This window comes from Anarrhichthys ocellatus, unplaced genomic scaffold, assembly GCF_004355925.1.
Source record: "Anarrhichthys ocellatus isolate YVR2014 unplaced genomic scaffold, GSC_Weel_1.0 scaffold33, whole genome shotgun sequence".
In the NCBI taxonomy this organism is placed as follows: Eukaryota; Metazoa; Chordata; class Actinopteri; order Perciformes; family Anarhichadidae; genus Anarrhichthys; species Anarrhichthys ocellatus.
Window position 1 is genome coordinate 4,981,195 of NW_022280063.1, and position 17,297 is coordinate 4,998,491.

At 44.1% G+C, this 17,297-nt stretch overlaps 1 protein-coding gene across 1 annotated transcript in view; it reads left to right on the forward strand.

Annotated features, from left to right (window-relative positions):
- The window catches only part of LOC116393327 (neural Wiskott-Aldrich syndrome protein-like), a 19,509-nt gene extending 2,430 nt beyond the window's left edge, over positions 1-17,079 (forward strand). The window contains 11 exon segments of the mRNA XM_031865553.1: positions 3,546-3,680; positions 3,920-4,006; positions 4,686-4,782; positions 7,702-7,725; positions 10,846-11,029; positions 11,535-11,577; positions 12,567-12,720; positions 13,445-13,509; positions 13,511-13,981; positions 14,074-14,179; positions 14,629-17,079. Coding sequence (XP_031721413.1) covers positions 3,546-3,680; positions 3,920-4,006; positions 4,686-4,782; positions 7,702-7,725; positions 10,846-11,029; positions 11,535-11,577; positions 12,567-12,720; positions 13,445-13,509; positions 13,511-13,981; positions 14,074-14,179; positions 14,629-14,690 — 1,428 coding nt within the window. The 3' untranslated portion in view covers positions 14,691-17,079.
- Positions 17,080-17,297: the final 218 nt, after the last annotated feature.

Consider the following 17,297-nt stretch of genomic DNA (forward strand, 5'->3'; position numbering starts at 1 on the left):
TGTGTGTGTGTGTGTGTGTGTGTGTGTGTGTGTGTGTGTGTGTGTGTATACAAATACATACACACACACAGAGTACACACATTTATGGTCACTACGTTTGGCGTGACAGTTCAAGGTAGCAGGACCTATTCCTGTAAATGTGTAACTACTTGGATCATATTTTAGGAATTGCAAGTACTCCAACCTGTTTTTTGGCTTGTGTGAATAATGCAGCCCCACACAGACACACACACATAAAGAAAGACTCACACAGGTACACACACAGTGGTCTTACTCATTTGGTTTTACTCATTGGTATTCCTTCTGCTGTTTTTGCCATCAGCAACACTGTCTGACTGGGCAAGAGGTGGAAGGGGTCCAATTCAGTGTGTGTGTGTGTGTGTGTGTGTGTGTGCGCGCGCGCGCGCGTGTCTGTGCGCAGACTGCCTGATCAGCACTCCTGTCCTACAGGAAGTCCCGTGGTCGGCCTCCTCTGGTGATTTGTGCTGGAGAAGTGCAACATGACTCCTCTTTTGCTTCACTTTACTCCTTTTCTCTCCTTCCTTTCTCCTTTTCATTCATCTTTCTCCTTCAGCGCTTGTTCAAGCCCGTTCTTCCTTCAATTTTTTACATCACTTCCCTCCTTCTTTACATGTACACTGTCCTTCTGTCCCACACTGCCTCTCTGCATCGACAACTTGTCCTGTCTTCTGGTTCTTCCCACTCTTTTTAATCTAATCAGAATAAAACTTCTTCAAGACTCACTACTCGGAGACAGGAATTGCAACACTCCTCATTTCACCATTATGTGTGATTATTACTAGCCAGGATGGCGTGTGTGGCTTGTATTGTTTTCACCTCTAGAGCGTGTGTGTGTGAGTGTGAGAGAGAGAGAGAGAGAGAGAGTGAGATCATGGTAAAGCATGGTCCTCATTGGAGCAGGAGCTGCCACAGAAGCCGTTTTGAGTACTTTGCCAGGTGTTTCTGTGTCTGTGTTTCTGTCCGCCCGTGGACAGATCTTGTCACTAGTTGAGATCAAATTGAAGGCTGTTTGAAGATGGGTGTGGTCCGAGCAAGGGGGGTAGGAAGTGGAGAAGGGGCCATTGCCCCCCCCCCCCCCCCATAAACGCATACACACCGCCCCGTGGTCCAATTTGGCATCGCGGCTGGTGGGATCACATTGCAAGATGTGTCTCTAGCTTGTCTTGCTTTCACAAAATGTTGAGTGAACATTTTCTGTGCTGTATTTCTCACATCTAACTATTTATGTTGTCATAATTTAAAAAAAAAAAAAGATTACAACTTTACGACTACCACCCCTTAGGCAAATAGTTAACAATTATCTTTCAGAAACCTAAAGGAGTGTTTTCCACCTTCAAACACTTCAGAATTGTTCTCCGACATGTCATGTTGTGTGGTGCCTACTAATCTCCTTGAAGATATTATTGTGCTGTTCAGATGATGGGCGTCCTTATAGTAGCAGAGAGATGTAGAAACTGGAGGTGTTCTCAAGAGAGAGAGAGAGAGGGAGAGAATTAATGTGCAGGACTGTGTATGTAAGAGTGAGAGAGTGTTTTTCGATGGGTTCTGATGATGTCACAGACAGAGCTCGACTTCCTGCAGCCTTTGGCCCTGTCGGGAACAATCAGTGCTCCACGGGCGGATGAAAGCCCCGGGTCTCAGAGCCTGGACACCGTTACAGTCGCTGTTCAGAAGAAACCCCGTCACCAAAACTCTCTTCTTATTCTCCTTTTGATCCAAATCCACACGATCCAGAGTATAAATGTATAAATATGATTACGAATATCTTGGTACATCTATGATGGAGTTTGACACAGAGGTGGGAGGAAAATAAAAAAAGTGCATGCCTTTCAGTTGTGGGATTTTATGGATGCAATCAATATCTTATATTGTGGGACACTGATTGGATGATGTGTTCTGCAGCGTCATTCACACTGCGAGGTCTGATTTTCGCACTATGACGTAACTGTCCCTCTGCATGCGCACCTGTTCCGTTACCTCGTGTTGCCCGTGTTGTGAGCACGTTAATGTAAATATCAATATTAGGATAAGGACAGGAATTTCTCCTAATGTTACTGAAGTTTCACTACAGCTGTACTGTTGCTGGCTTCTTGAACAGTCTGAAAAACGAGCAAGATGAAAAGAAACAAAAGTGTGGAAGCAGAAAGATAACCACAGAACGATCCTCGCTGCTCTAGAAATGGATGTCTTGCTGTCATTTGTTGTTTTGTGGGCTCAGATGTTGTCTCGCAGTAATTCCTGGAGCCATTGAGTTGAAAAGGCCCCAAATATCAGCAGGCATTTCCCTTCTCGGTGCCGTCGCTTTCATCTGCGAGGTAATGACTGTGAGCCGGGGCCCCTCGGTGTGAGAGACCCCCTGCAGCAACCTGTAAAACCAGTGAGAGGCTGATCTGGTCATGTGATCATGGATGTGTTTACGTGTGTGCGCTACAGGTGTGCTCTTCTCTGTGTGTGCGTGTGCGCGCGCAGTTTAGTCTCAGGCTTTGCTTTTTATACGTGGCATTGATGGACTCTCTTCTGTGGGGCAGAGCGACTTGACCCCCTTGAAAATGTGCTCTTGTTTGCCAATTTCGGCCTACGTTGTGAAAAACACTGACTCAAGCTCAGGCCGTTTAGCTGGAGAACATGTGTGAACAGCTGTATTTAGCTGACACCACAGACTCTGAGATTCTGGTCGGGACTCAAAGAACAATTCTTGTTCTGAAGCTATTTCTGCGTAAATGGGATGTCAACCCTGTTCAAACGGTGCCACTAAACTGCACCTTTATTGATCTCTTCATTGTTTTGTCTTATCCTTACTTATCTCACTGTGGCTGCAGCTGGAAAGCACACAGCATGTTGCCACCACTTCATTTGCTATAGTAGCAATGTTGTTGGGGGGGATGGCGAGTCCAGCAAGACATCGGGTTTGGAGGAATGTTATTACTATATAATACTATTGACATATATTGATGTCCAAGAGTCATTTTACTGTTTTGATCATCCAAAAGATATTGGGCTTCACTCAACTAAGTTATGGGCTTGGAGAAAATGGCATTGAGGAGGCAGTGATCCCTAAATTGAAATTGGAAAGAAGTCATGGTCACCTCTCGTCCCAACATTTTGGTGGTGTTTTTGAGCCTCGGTGGAGTAAGTGCTACTCTGTCCTGTACTGAAGCAGCAGTGCTGTATCTCCACCATCGCAGCTCACACATCGTGAGTTTTGCAAACATGAGCTTTACAGATTTAAATAGTTGATTAGTTCACAGAAACCTTGAAGTCCGTCTGCTCTCGTCCTTTTGAGGCAGACTGTTAAATTAGCCAAATAAAACGACAAACGATGTACACAGTCAATCGGCAATACATTCATCCAACAGCCCAGCCCTATACAGTATGCATTTCATTTCATTACTATCGTCTGCTGTGCTGGCTTACAACCCCTGTGAGATGCATTAACATGGCTACAAATAGTATCAATTAAGCAACACAGGATAAACGTGACTCTCTCTCTCTCCCTCCCTCTCTCTCTCTCTCCCTCCCTCCAGTCATTGTCTGCAGCAGTGGTCCAGGTGTTCACGTCAGATAGGAACTCCAGCTGGACCAAGAGATGCTGCGGGGTGGCCTGTCTGGTCAAAGACAACCCCCTGCGATCCTACTACATCAGGGTCTTGGACATCAAGGTAAGTAAATAGAGAGCTGGGAGCAGTCCTGCACTTCACATCATTGTGGTTCCTCCCTGTAGACTCTGGCAGACGATGCTACTACCGCCATTTGATATTCATATTATATTTTTATAGCCACACAATTCAATCTGTGGGGACGTCTTTTCATTTAAGACCTCTAGCATTAAGCTGCTTGTTGTACTAACTGCTTCCTATTCCTTCATTCAACTTTGTGGTTTTTTTTTTCCCCCCCACAGGATGGAAAGATGATGTTTGAACAGGAGCTGTACAACAACTTCACCAGCTACGTCCCCAAACCTTACTTCATCACATTTGCTGGAGACGTGAGTTTCCCTCGCTACAGCTTTCTCTTTTTTTTTATTTACGATCCTCTGTTTTCTTCATCATCATTGTCATAGACAAGTACTTTTTTTATTGTTTTTATTTATTCAAGAAAGATGTAGCTGGAGAGGGAAGAGGAGGGGAACAGTATTATTTGAGATAATCTCAGTGTTTGCCATCAGAGATCCATCATTGAGTTTTACATTTGAGTCATCAATGAGTCTTTGAACCCAACCCTAATAAAGACCTGTGTAGATTTATGGAGATGATTTTGTGCAACCAAATAGTCTCCAAGCCTATATTCTTCTCCAAAAAACTAAATCTAGTAACCTATTAAAAAGCTGCCACGACAAGCACTTTGCCCACCAAAAGACGGTCTGTGTATTTGCATCATACGGCCTAAAACTAAATAGTGTGTAGAACTCCTAACTCTATGTGACATCTAAAGCGCTTCTTGTGGAAAGACGTCTTTATTTGTGGGTCAAACATGTTATCTGGTGGGAACGGTGGCTCAGACTGCAGCAGACCATGAGGTATGTGGGGCAGCCGTTTGTGATGATGATAATAATAATAATGCTGGGAGTGTGTGCACATCATGGTTTTGAAATTCTGCATGGGAATTGGGTAGTTTAGGGAGGTCCTTGACAAGACATACATTGAGTTCTGTGTGTGTGTTTACAGACATGCCAAGTGGGTCTGAACTTCGCCAGTGAGGAGGAGACCAAGCGTTTCCATAACCATCTGGCGGAGCTAATGGGGAGAAGACAGAGGAAATCTGGTACCATCTTACCGCTGCTGCTCACTTGCCTACAAATCTACCCACTGACCTAACTCACTGGAAAAATGACATGTTTAGTAAATTCATATCTCGTGTTCAAAATAATCCCGCAAACCACGTTAACACAGGGATGTTACGTTCTGCAATGTCTGCTTCTGTGTTTGCTTTGGTTCGTGTGTCTTTAAGAGGTGAAATGATCTGTTATCTAATATCAGTGTGAGCACAAGAGACATTTAATTTCTAAACGTGTCATTTTGGACTCTGAACTTTCCCCATCTTCTTCTTCTGATCTCCCGATCTCTTTTCACTCCTTAGAACCTTTGATAACACACATAGCCGTTTTCACAGTGTCATTACGCTGCTCAAGTCACCAAAGTAAACAAAGATTTAACAATTCTGTCTTTTAATGACATATGATATTAATAGTCATCTGGGATGCTTCTCAGCGAATGTGCTGACTGGCTCGGGGGGGGCGCACTACAGTTTCATGTTCAATGGTCAGCAGTGAGAAGCACTTCATCCCTCATGAGTTTACTATGTCCAGGTGGCAGAGCATGAATTGAACGAGGACGATTTCATTTACCGTTTTGCCCTTAAATATTTTAACTAAGATAATACATTAGTAGTACTCAAGAAATGTATTGTTGGACTCCGAGACTGAGGCTTCAATTACAAACGCATTGCAAAGCCGCTCGGACGCCGTCTTCAACTAGAGTGGGTACGGAAAGTATTCAGACCCCTTTAAATTTTTCACTCTTTGTTTCATTGCAGCCATTTGCTAAAATCAAAAAAGTTCATTTTATTTCTCATTAATGTACACTCGGCACCCCATCTTGACAGAAAAAAACAGAAATGTAGAAATTTTTGCAAATTTATTAAAAAAGAAAAACTGAAATATCACATGGTCATAAGTATTCAGACCCTTTGCTCAGTATTGAGTAGAAGCACCCTTTTGAGCTAGTACAGCCACGAGTCTTCTTGGGAATGATGCAACAAGTTTTTCACACCTGGATTTGGGGATCCTCTGCCATTCTTCCTTGCAGATCCTCTCCAGTTCCGTCAGGTTGGATGGTGAACGTTGGTGGACAGCCATTTTCAGGTCTCTCCAGAGATGCTCAATTGGGTTTAGGTCAGGGCTCTGGCTGGGCCAGTCAAGAATGGTCACAGAGTTGTTCCGAAGCCACTCCTTTGTTATTTTAGCTGTGTGCTTAGGGTCATTGTCTTGTTGGAAGGTGAACCTTCGGCCCAGTCTGAGGTCCAGAGCACTCTGGAAGAGGTTTTCTTCCAGGATATCTCTGTACTTGGCCGCATTCATCTTTCCTTCAATTGCAACCAGTCGTCCTGTCCCTGCAGCTGAAAAACACCCCCATAGCATGATGCTGCCATCACCATGTTTCACTGTTGGGATTGTATTGGGCAGGTGATGAGCAGTGCCTGGTTTTCTCCACACATACCGCTTAGAATTAACGCCAAAAAGTTCAATCTTGGTCTCATCAGACCAGAGAATCTTATTTCTCATAGTCTGGGAGTTCATGTGTTTTTTGGCAAACTCTATGCGGGCTTTCATATGTCTTGCACTGAGGAGAGGCTTCCGTCGGGCCACTCTGCCATAAAGCCCCGACTGGTGGAGGGCTGTAGTGATAGTTGACTTTGTGGAACTTTCTCCCATCTCCCTACTGCATCTCTGGAGCTCAGCCACAGTGATCTTTGGGTTCTTCTTTACCTCTCTCACCAAGGCTCTTCTTCCATGATTGCTCAGTTTGGCTGGACGGCCAGGTCTAGGAAGAGTTCTGGTCGTCCCAAACTTCTTCCATTTAAGGATTATGGAGGCCACTGTGCTCGTAGGAACCTTGAGTGTTGCAGAACTTCTTTTGTAACCTTGGCCAGATCTGTGCCTTGCCACAATTCTGTCTCTGAGCTCCTTGGGCAGTTCCTTCGACCTCATGATTCTCATTTGCTCTGACATGCACTGTGAGCTGTAAGGTCTTATATAGACAGGTGTGTGCCTTTCCTAATCAAGTCCAATCAGTTTAATTAAACACAGCTGGACTCCAATGAAGGAGTAGAACCATCTCAAGGAGGATCAGAAGAAATGGACAGCATGTGAGTTAAATATGAGTGTCACAGCAAAGGGTCTGAATACTTATGACCATGTGATATTTCAGTTTTTCTTTTTTAATAAATTTGCAAAAATTTCTACATTTCTGTTTTTTTCTGTCAAGATGGGGTGCTGAGTGTACATTAATGAGAAATAAAATGAACTTTTTTGATTTTAGCAAATGGCTGCAATGAAACAAATGGTGAAAAATTTAAAGGGGTCTGAATACTTTCCGTACCCACTGTAATTAGTGGCACTCGGTCCTTAACTTTCATCCTCTTCTGCTTAAGACCGTCCGTCTTCCCTCTTCTGCGAGTCATCTCCTGACCCTTCAGTTGGATCATTCTGTCATCTTTTCCCCCCTCTGCACAGGGGGCCTAATCTTATCTCCGAGGCTTCTTCTGATGGAAATCTCAATGTGTGTCGATGGCATTCCTGTTTTAGTATTCCTATTCTTTATAGTACTAAATGAGTGAATGAGAGATGAGTGTACCGCTGCAGAGTTTAGTTTTTGCAGTGTTGAATTAATCTATGTATATAATGTCAGCTGCCGTATATATGTGTGTGTAAGAATGTCTGACTAACGTCTCCTAAACCAAACACTTTGCTTGGCGATCTTTCCAAATAACTCCGTTCTGCGCAGCACGTGCACAATCCCGCCGAGCCGCGCGCTAACAAACCAATGCCCTCTCTTCTCTATCTGTGTATATCTGTGTATATCTGTGCGCTGACGCACTTCCAACACACACTTCTCACTAACACAACCCACTGCTGCCCGCTAGATAAGATTGTAATGACTGCATTTGTCTGTGTGTTCACAGAGAAGAGACGCGACCCTCCGAATGGTATGTTTTCCACTGTTTCCTGTCGATTTAGCTTTCAGAAATACGCAGAAGACGTGCAAAACAGAGTCAGACCTGCGTCTGACGGCATTGGCAACATTTTTAATCATCTAAAATCAACAGCTGTCCAAAAACTACGTTGTCACATCAGCTGTGTCCCATTTCCATACAGCATACAAACTCTTAAGCAGGTGTGTTAAAAAAGATTACGTTTTGCCTTCTCTTCGCAAAAAATTGTCATTCTAAAATTTCCGTTTGACTGCTAGACACGACCAAGCTTCCTATACATATCGCTTACACACTAATGCAGGATTGAGAACTTCTAGGAAATAACTGGAGTTGTTTAGGAATTTCGAGGGAAATAACGCGCAAGCTCATAATACCGTCACGATACGATTACACGTGGAGTGGAGTCTTGATCCGTGAGCTGCATGCCCTTCATGGCCCGACCCTCGCTCAGTGCAGTCTGATGACTAAACATTTGTGGACATGCACACATTTGTTTGTGGACACCCGGCATAGTTTACACCGGAGGGAGCCAGCTTTGGACTGACAAACGGCATGATTGGATGCAGCTGGTGTGTGTGTGTGTGTGTGTGTGTGTGTGTGTGTGTGTGTGTGTGTGCGTGTGCGTGTGCGTGTGCGCGCAGAAGACACAAATATGACACATTTTTGCATTCAGCCGATGCTCCTATCCATAGCCGCTTAACATCATTGGGCCTGTGGATGCTTAGTTTTGGGGCACATGTGGTCAGACGGCCATATATGACGTGTCGTACATGACGTAAGCCACCATGTAACTGCGAGCTACACGGTGAACCATTTTGGGGTTGGATTCAGAATTATTTTGGCTTTGTGTTGGTATACTATGATGCAGTTCACTGGGAAGGAGAACGTTCTCTAAAAGGGATGTGTTCCATTTACCTGCGCAGAAACGTTTCTATCAGTTTCTGTCTTGGATCTTGTGTTTTGAATTGCTTCCATTCCAGAGGAAGTCATCCTTGTCTTCTCTCCGTCTCCATCTGTTCTCACTCTCACTTCATATTACCGCATCAGAGCTCTGTTGCCGTCTGTCATCTCCAGCCTGGTTCTTGCTTTCCATCTGTTCTGCCCTTTTCTCCTGCTGCCCTTTCCAGCTCTTCCCTTCTCATCATTTGTCCCCTTCATCCCTCTTCTTCTCGTTGAATCTGTCTTCACCTTCCCTCCTTTTCTCTCCTTCTCTGTCTGCCTTCTTCATGTTTCCTCCTCACCCTGCGGATTCATCATGTTTTAGAAACCCCCCGGAGATTAACGTGGGTTTATGCGTGGATGGGTTTTAACGGTTACGTAAAAAAAAAATCCAGCGCTAAACCCAGAATGATTTGCTGGGATTAGGTCCATGCATGTGTTTTTGCAGAGAGAGGGTGGAGACGGTAGCGGAGGTGGGTGGAGAGATGTCCGCGGGGGAGCCAATCCCAGCAAGATAATCTGACGGCGCTCCCCGCTGTGATGGAAAGTCAACGGAAGAGAATAATGATTGCAAAACAGATGCAAAGTATGCAGAGCTCGGGCAGACGGATAAAGCAGGGAAGCAGAAATCTGGTGAACAATTTATTTGCACAGAAGACAACTGTTGCTGTGATGGAAGGAATGTATGAGCGACGGTAAACTTTGGCTGGCTGAGCGTCGGCTGTCTCGTCTCCCTTCTGGATGGCAGTGCTGGATGTCTGCCTTCACAGCTCAGACGGTATGCGCGTTAACCCCACCGGATGTCGGATGAGGACATTACTTCAGTAAACGCAGACTGTTGCGCCGTCACAAGTTGGTTTATTTTCCCGTGCTGGTGTTGTGGTCGTGCTTTTGGAAACCTTTGGGATCATCTTGGCTTTTTAGCGAAGGAGAAAACGGGAATCTGAAACCAGAGAACAAGGGGGGGTCGTGCTTACAAAGTCGTATTGAAGTGTCTGTCCACGTTGGGGATGAGAACCTCCTGGATTCGGTACTTCCAACAGACAACAGTTCTCTGTTGACTGAGAAAGAAAACCTCAGATCTCTCTGGCGCCAAAGAAGCAAGGCTGTATCTGAGCCGCAAATCTGCATTCAAAGCACTTGTTTGACCCAGGATCTCCCTTGGTGTCTCCATCTGAGCTTGTTCTCGCAGTCAGCTGCAACGATGATGTTCTGCACCACCTTCCTGTCTGCTCCCTCTGAGGAACTTAATTGCGAAGGCAACGTTGGAGGAGCAGCAGCAGCAGCAGCAGGGGGTGGAGGTCTGAGCCCCGGGAGTTGCCTGTCCTCATTACACTGCCTGGTCCTCCCTCAGGACGAACTGTACCCGTCTCTCTCCGACCCGACCAACCGGCTCTCCGCGTCCCCCGAAAAGAGAGCTCACGACTTTGTCGGCGAAATGCTTCTCGGTGTCGGTATGAGCGCCTGCGAAGCGAGAGGCGGCGGGTGTATTTGGGACCGGGTGAGAAGGCGACGCAGCCGTTCGGCCTCGCCTTCGCCCAGCAAAACACCCGGTTGTGAGAGCGCCAAAGGTATGTGCTGCCGCTGAGGCACCGGTACCGCCCGCTGTTGATCAGAAATCCACGTTGTCTGGCTGCACGTGTAATGCGTTTACATGGAGGATAATTTGGATGATTAATCGAGAATCACCAAACTGACAGAACCAGTTTGACAATAGATTTAAACATTCGGTGCCTGAAAGACACTTGTTTGGTATCGGTCTGTTATTTAGTTCAAATAACCCGAAGTAATGAGATGATGCTGTAATCCCACATATTCCCTCTTCACACCCACTAACCCAGATCAAGAAGCGAGACCTCTCTGTGCCAAACAGTCTGTAACAGCTGTTAAATAATGACTTGCATAACTGATACAATACTGCTGACCCTGAAAACCCCCCACGCTTGGTTGTCAACATTCATGAACTTTTAAACAATTGCCAGAGATATCATTTGTAGCCATTTATTGTAAAGACGGTATACGTGTTATTTAAAAAGCACTCTTACTCGTTGAGCTCTCGTGGGGGAACAAAAAAGTTTGTGTCTATATATTTCCTCATCCATGCATTCCGGTGCTGTGTTGTCATACAAACCGTAACGTCGTCGTCGTCTCTGTCATTTTTTTTTTTTTTTGTAGGCCCGACGTTGCCCATGGCTACTATCGACATCAAAAACCCGGAGATCAGCAATGTTCCACGTTTCCACAACAACTCTCAGGTGATCAACATTGTGCATTCATCCTTCCACAAGAGGGAGAAAAAGGGCAAGGCGAAAAAGAAGAGGCTCACCAAGGCAGACATCGGCACACCGAGCAACTTCCAGTGAGTCGGCACCGGCCTCTAGTAGGGTGGGGTTCAAATCAGGTGGCGCTACATAAACTGATATGACCATAACTCAGAGTTCATCCCTTATTAAAGCCCTTATACTGCCAGTCAGGATTAGTGTACATGCTCATGTGATTCCATGCAGAACAAGATACAGATTAAACATTTGTGTATACGCACCTCCAGTAGAAGGCTATGTAACCGTAGGTCTTTAAAGGTTATTTATTGTAGACGTTTCGAATACGACATGTTGGCCCAGAATCCCTCTCGTCCATATCAGGACTGGTGAATCAGGCCACGGTATTAATCCAGGCCGTCTTTATTGAGAATCTAATCCGACAGAATGTGTCGTGTGATCGGTAATGCAGGAAAATCTGTGCTGTGAGAGCGGCAGCTCTCAGTCTGTTATGAGATACTGCAGGTTACAAACGGGCTATCTGGGTAAAATGTACTCCTCTCATTTGATCTCACATGCTCTCTCTCTCTCTCTCTTCTCTCACAGGCACGTTGGGCATGTAGGATGGGATCCAAATACAGGTTTTGATGTAAGTGCAATATAAGAATGCAACGTTAATGCTTGTTTACACGTCTCTCTGCACACATTGGAGTATGTCACCTCGAGATATTCTTAAAATTTAGCACCTAGTTTATGTTAGTCAGTCACACATCCCTCTTCTAGAAAGATTTATTTCAAAATATTAAGCGGAGCCGCGTGCCCAAGTCATCAGGAACGTTGCACAAGGAGATTCTGGAGGGAAGAGAATCAACTTTCATTTGCATAATCCATGGACTCCTTCCCAAAAAAAAGCATCATCGGTAATTATGATGGACTCTGGATGATTAGTATGAGATCATGCAGGTCAGAGGACTTACTCTGTCGGCTAATGAAAAAGATGAAATTCAGATGATTTTGCTTTCATAAGTTAATGCTTTCAAGGACTTATTTGAGTGGGTGACGTCAGAATAAAGCTCGCTCACCTCTCAAATCCTCAGGCTTCAAACTGGAGCACAAATAAGTGGATTCACAAATGAGCTGGGGATGTATTTTATAGTCTTACCAGCTAATATGTTCTTTCCTCACTCCATAGATGCAGATAAAGCACCCACTTGTTTAAGTGATAACCCACCAAAAAGTAGTAAACATTTCACTGTTTCCCCCCTCTGTGTCTGCCTGTAAGTGTTACCCCACACCACCAGGTGGCAGAATAATCACTGATATTTTGGTCTCATTTTGAGCCATCTTCATATCTGAGAGTCCTCACAAGGGAGAGTGTAAAAACAGTTACTTCTCACATACTTAATACTGTGTATTCGTGGTTTGTCAGATGTCTTTTTTTAATCCTAACTGAAGCGAACTCAACTCCTGCCACGTCACATAATGTGTTACTAAGCTGCAAAGCTCTTGAATACCACCAGTGAGAAAGAGAATGATCTGTTATATATCCTTTAGTTTATTTAATTAGACTCTTTTGTGCTGATTCTGTACAATAAACCCGAGCCACAGAGTGAAGTTCTCCTGTTTTTCTTTCTTCAGTTGAACAACTTGGACCCCGAGCTGAAGCATCTGTTTGATATGTGTGGCATCTCTGAGGCTCAGCTGAAAGACAAGGAGACCTCGAAGGTCATCTACGACTTCATCGAGAAGAAAGGAGGCGTAGAAGCTGTCAAAAACGAGCTACGGCGACAAGGTAAGGCCGACGCACCATCTGGAATACCCTAAAAAAAAAAATAAAAAAAAAAGAAGTTTACTGCCATAGAAGCAAAAAGGAATTGAAGGAATTACCAGATTATTTTCTTTGGACAAAAAACATTATTCTAAAGGGAAATTAAAAAAGGTAACGTCCCACACGTCCACAGTAAACTTCACTATAATGTGATATGCATTTCAAAGGGTGACTGTCAGTTTAACTGGTGTGGTGGTTTTATCCCCAGGTCCGCCCAGGTGGATTGGTAGGTTTCTGTGCATGACCTGTGCACGGCAAGTTGAACTGTAATTAACAATTCAATGATAGCGAGTGAGAGTTTTTTCCTGTTTCTGAAGTGAGTTGAGTGTTTGCTCTGTTACACTTGTTTGTATTTGAGTTTTTCTTTTTATCATTGGCTGACATGTCGACGTCTGGAGACACTAAAAAGCTTTCAATAGTGAGCTCCTCATGAGTTACATGGGGGAAGGCTGCCCCCAGTGGTTTGATTCTATAACTGCATGATGCATTGACACGAGCAAGAATTGGGCAACTGATTTTTGACAGACTTGCCGTGAAATAGATTTTTGACAGATATGCCGTTTTGTTTTTTTTGACAGAATGTGAAAAATACATGAAATCTGCAGTGTGAATTCTGAAGGATCTGCAGTGATGATTACAACTTTGCTCCTTTTTAACTTCTTTTTTTTTTTTCTCTCTCTCTCTCCAGCTCCTCCGCCCCCTCCGTCCAGAGGCGGCCCCCCTCCTCCGCCCCCGCACCACAGCTCAGCCCCACCTCCCCCCCCCTCCAGCCCGGGGGCGAGGGGCCCCGCCACCTCCTCCCCCCTCCAGAGCTCCCATCTCTGCACCCCCTCCTCCCCCTCCATCCCGACCGGGCATGTCCGCTCCACCGCCTCCCCCGCCCAGCCGGGGCTCTCTCCCGCCTCCCCCTCCGCCAGCCCATGCCTCAATTTCGGCGGGGCCTCCCCCGCCGCCTCCTCCTCCCTCATCCTCCGCTCCGTCCAGTACCGGAGCGCCGCCTCCCCCCCCTCCGCCTCCGCCGCCTCCCGGCCCTCCGCCCCCTGCCCCTATGCTGCCCACGGAGGCTAACGGCGGGGACAGCGGTGTGCCCAAGTCGGCACTGCTGAATCAGATCAGAGAAGGCACCCAGCTGAAGAAGGTGGATGCTAAAGAGAGGCCGGGATCCACCAACACCGGCCGAGACGCACTTCTGGACCAAATCCGACAAGGAACCAAACTCAAAGTGGTCAGTAAACATGCGTCACACGCGACACGCCTCTCAATCAAACATGTATTTGTCTTAATCCTGTGCTTTAACGCGTGCTGTCTTCTTTACAGAGGGATGACACAGATGCAGTCCCTTCCACCCCGGCCCTCTCGGCAGGCATCGTGGGGGCGCTGATGGAGGTGATGCAGAAACGGAGCAAGGCCATTCACTCTTCAGGTACACAGAAACAGTCACCAGTTGCTTGACACCGGTCGCTGGCACTCAGACTATGCATCATTGACTGTATGTCAGATGACGCACTGTCGCCAGAATATACATTAGACTTTCACCACTTCCTCTTCAGTCGTGAATAACCTCATAGTTCCTTTTTTTCTATTTTGAGACAGTGGAGGAAACTGTTCTTCCCTTGATTCAGAGAAAGTAAAGGTTTACTGTTAAACAGACAAAAATATATATATACATAATATATATTTGTATATACATTGTATATTTGTATATACAAAAATATATACAAACTTTATCTGGAAAAAGAAGTGCTTTGGAAAATGCCAGTTTGGTTTCTAATAGGATAATTCATTCAGTGAATTTTATTATTTCATTGTATAAGAACATCACTTCAGCTGTTTTCGGTATTCTTCTTGTGAACGTCTTCTTCTCTTCCACAGATGAGGACGATGACGATGACGATGATGAGGACTTTGAAGATGATGATGAATGGGAGGACTAGCGATATATATATTTTTTTCTCTTTTTTTTTCTCCCCTCTCCAACCCGTGGATGATTATGACACTAAAATAACTCTTGTCTTTCCATAAAGAAATCTTTAATTTCAAAATTCTAAATGGAAATGTTCTATCAATTTGCTGTATATTTTTGTTGCCTTTATGCTTTTTTTTTTTTTTTTTTTATTAATCTGTGCAATACCTCATTTAATCTGTAAATGTTTGTCATTCTCATATCTTAGGCTTTTTCTTTATCTCTCCGTCACGTCTGTCTCCACTCTGTCGCCTCCATCTCGTCTCTTGATGGCAATATGTCTCATTTTAACTGTGTTCGGCCTTTTCCATCTCTCTGCATCTCTTTCTCCTCCTCCCACATTCCCAACCTCGCTTCCATCTGTTACTCAGCCATCTTTCACATCTGCTGCCTCTTATCATGTTACCGCATGTTCCCTTCCTGTCACTCTCCCGTGTTCCCATTCCCCAGATTAACACAATAATTTCACATCAAATTGTCTCTTGAACCTTAGAGTTAAATGTTTTTTGTTTTTTTTGGTCAGTGATTGAAGGGAAAGGGCTTAGTCGCTACAAATCCTTCATCAATCGTGTCTTCATTGTTTGTCAGGAGGAAAAAAAAAAGAACTATTTTCATACCCTATTGCTCTCTAGTTTATTTTTACTTATTCAAATGAACCTAGTTTAGCACTCATATTTTCTTAAAACTGAGAAGAAGAAAAACGCTCTTTTTTGGAATATTCAGCTTTGTTTGCTGTCGACTGTAAATTTGCTCCAGAGTTTGAGTCTTGTTATATTTTTGCACAGATTGAAAGAGGAGACTCGCTGCATGAATACAGGACATTTTCAGGTCTGTATCGTTATGGAACATGCATATGCTTTAAGTAATGTGGCACTTGGACATTAAGCATTTTTAAACCGTTAACCCACCACACTACATACAGTACGCGCAAGGAGGTAGCCCACAGTTTTATGGCTGGCTATCTCTTGTGAATTTTATTTTATTGTTTCTTTGGTCACTATCTCACTTCAGATTCTGTTGAAATTTCTTTTTTTTCTTTTTATCTTTTTTTTACAATAGCAAGCAGAGTATTAATAAATGTCTGTTTGTTGGAATCAGGTCATTCATCATGTTAAGCTTAAGTAATAAAGACATTTTAGTTTTACACACCTGATGCTTATAATGGGTCCATATGCTAAGTTGCTGTACAGAGACAGCGGGGATAAAGTAGTATTTGTCCTGTTGTAGACACTAAGTGCTGACAGTTTAGGGAGAAACACTAGATTCATGGCATCATTCAAACAAGTATCCACATGTTCTTGACGAACTAGTAAATCATGAGGCGTAATATAGGAATAGTTCAAATGACTCGGTGGTCAATTATTCTCTACAAAGACCAAATGGTCAGATGTCTTCTATTTAAAGGTGGATTTTTCACACGGGACAGGGCTTTAAATGCCAAATTGTTCCATCAATGTCAAAAAGAAGCAGATTTTTTAAATCCTATTTGACAAAAACACAACTGCAATGGCATGACTTGTCCTGGTGTGGTTAAAGTCTGACTCAAAAGTACAAGTAACCTATTAGGAACTGTTATTTCCGCAGTTATTGCGACTCTGTACTTATGGATTGCTCGCTAACCAACGAGGCGCTAATGCAGCCACAAGTGACAATTGTGGGGAGAAATGCTATAACCATACTGTAACCGTAGCACAAATGGAGATATATCTGTCTAAGGTTAGCTAGCATTAGCCAGCATATGCTAACTGGTCATACCAGGCCGAAAACGGCAGCAGCAGTAAAAACCCCGAGTGTATTGAATTTAAAGCAAGACTGCATTTTATTGCGAATGAATTCTACTTTAAATTTTTACGGGGTACTTTTCAAAAGTCTCACTTTAACTCCAGAGCCAGTTAACTGCTAACCCCGTTTTTCTTTGAGCGTCAAACATACAGCTTGGCCTTCCAGGTTTTCTCAACGGCTGCCATGTTAGCATTTTGCACAGGCTAACGAGTAGCATGCTAACATTGCTATCATGTTTTGGCTTATAGGAGAGCTGATGCCGAAACGTCTTACCCTCAGTGTAACAAATATCCAGAAAAAAATGACATCAAAATAGTTTTTTTGTGTGTTTTTTCATTGTTTGCAGAAGAGGAATGTTTAAATTCTGTCTTTTAGAGACAAATTGCCCCTTGTTTGATGTAAGAACTGACTCTTGTCAAATGTCAAGATACTTTTTTGGGGGAAACCTTGCCATGTTTTCGCTGATGTTAGCTTCTGTAGGTGACTCAGTAAATAAGGACGCCAGGCCTTCTCAATGAGGCTTGAGAAATCATGAACTCTTACATTGTACACTCCAATAAAAGGTTGATATTTACATATGTTGGTTTTTGGGCTTCCTTTACCTTCACAGCCTGTTTTTTTTTTTAATGGATTTTTCTTCCCAAGGCTTTTTATGGTTTAGAAGTTAAACTTTTTATGGTTTAAGTTGATTTAAGTTTGTAGATTTGACCTTTAAAGGAGAAAAAGAGACCCAATACTTAATGTGCACAGACTTTGTTGCGCTTGTGTAAGAGAGCACAATCATGTCTGTCAGGTT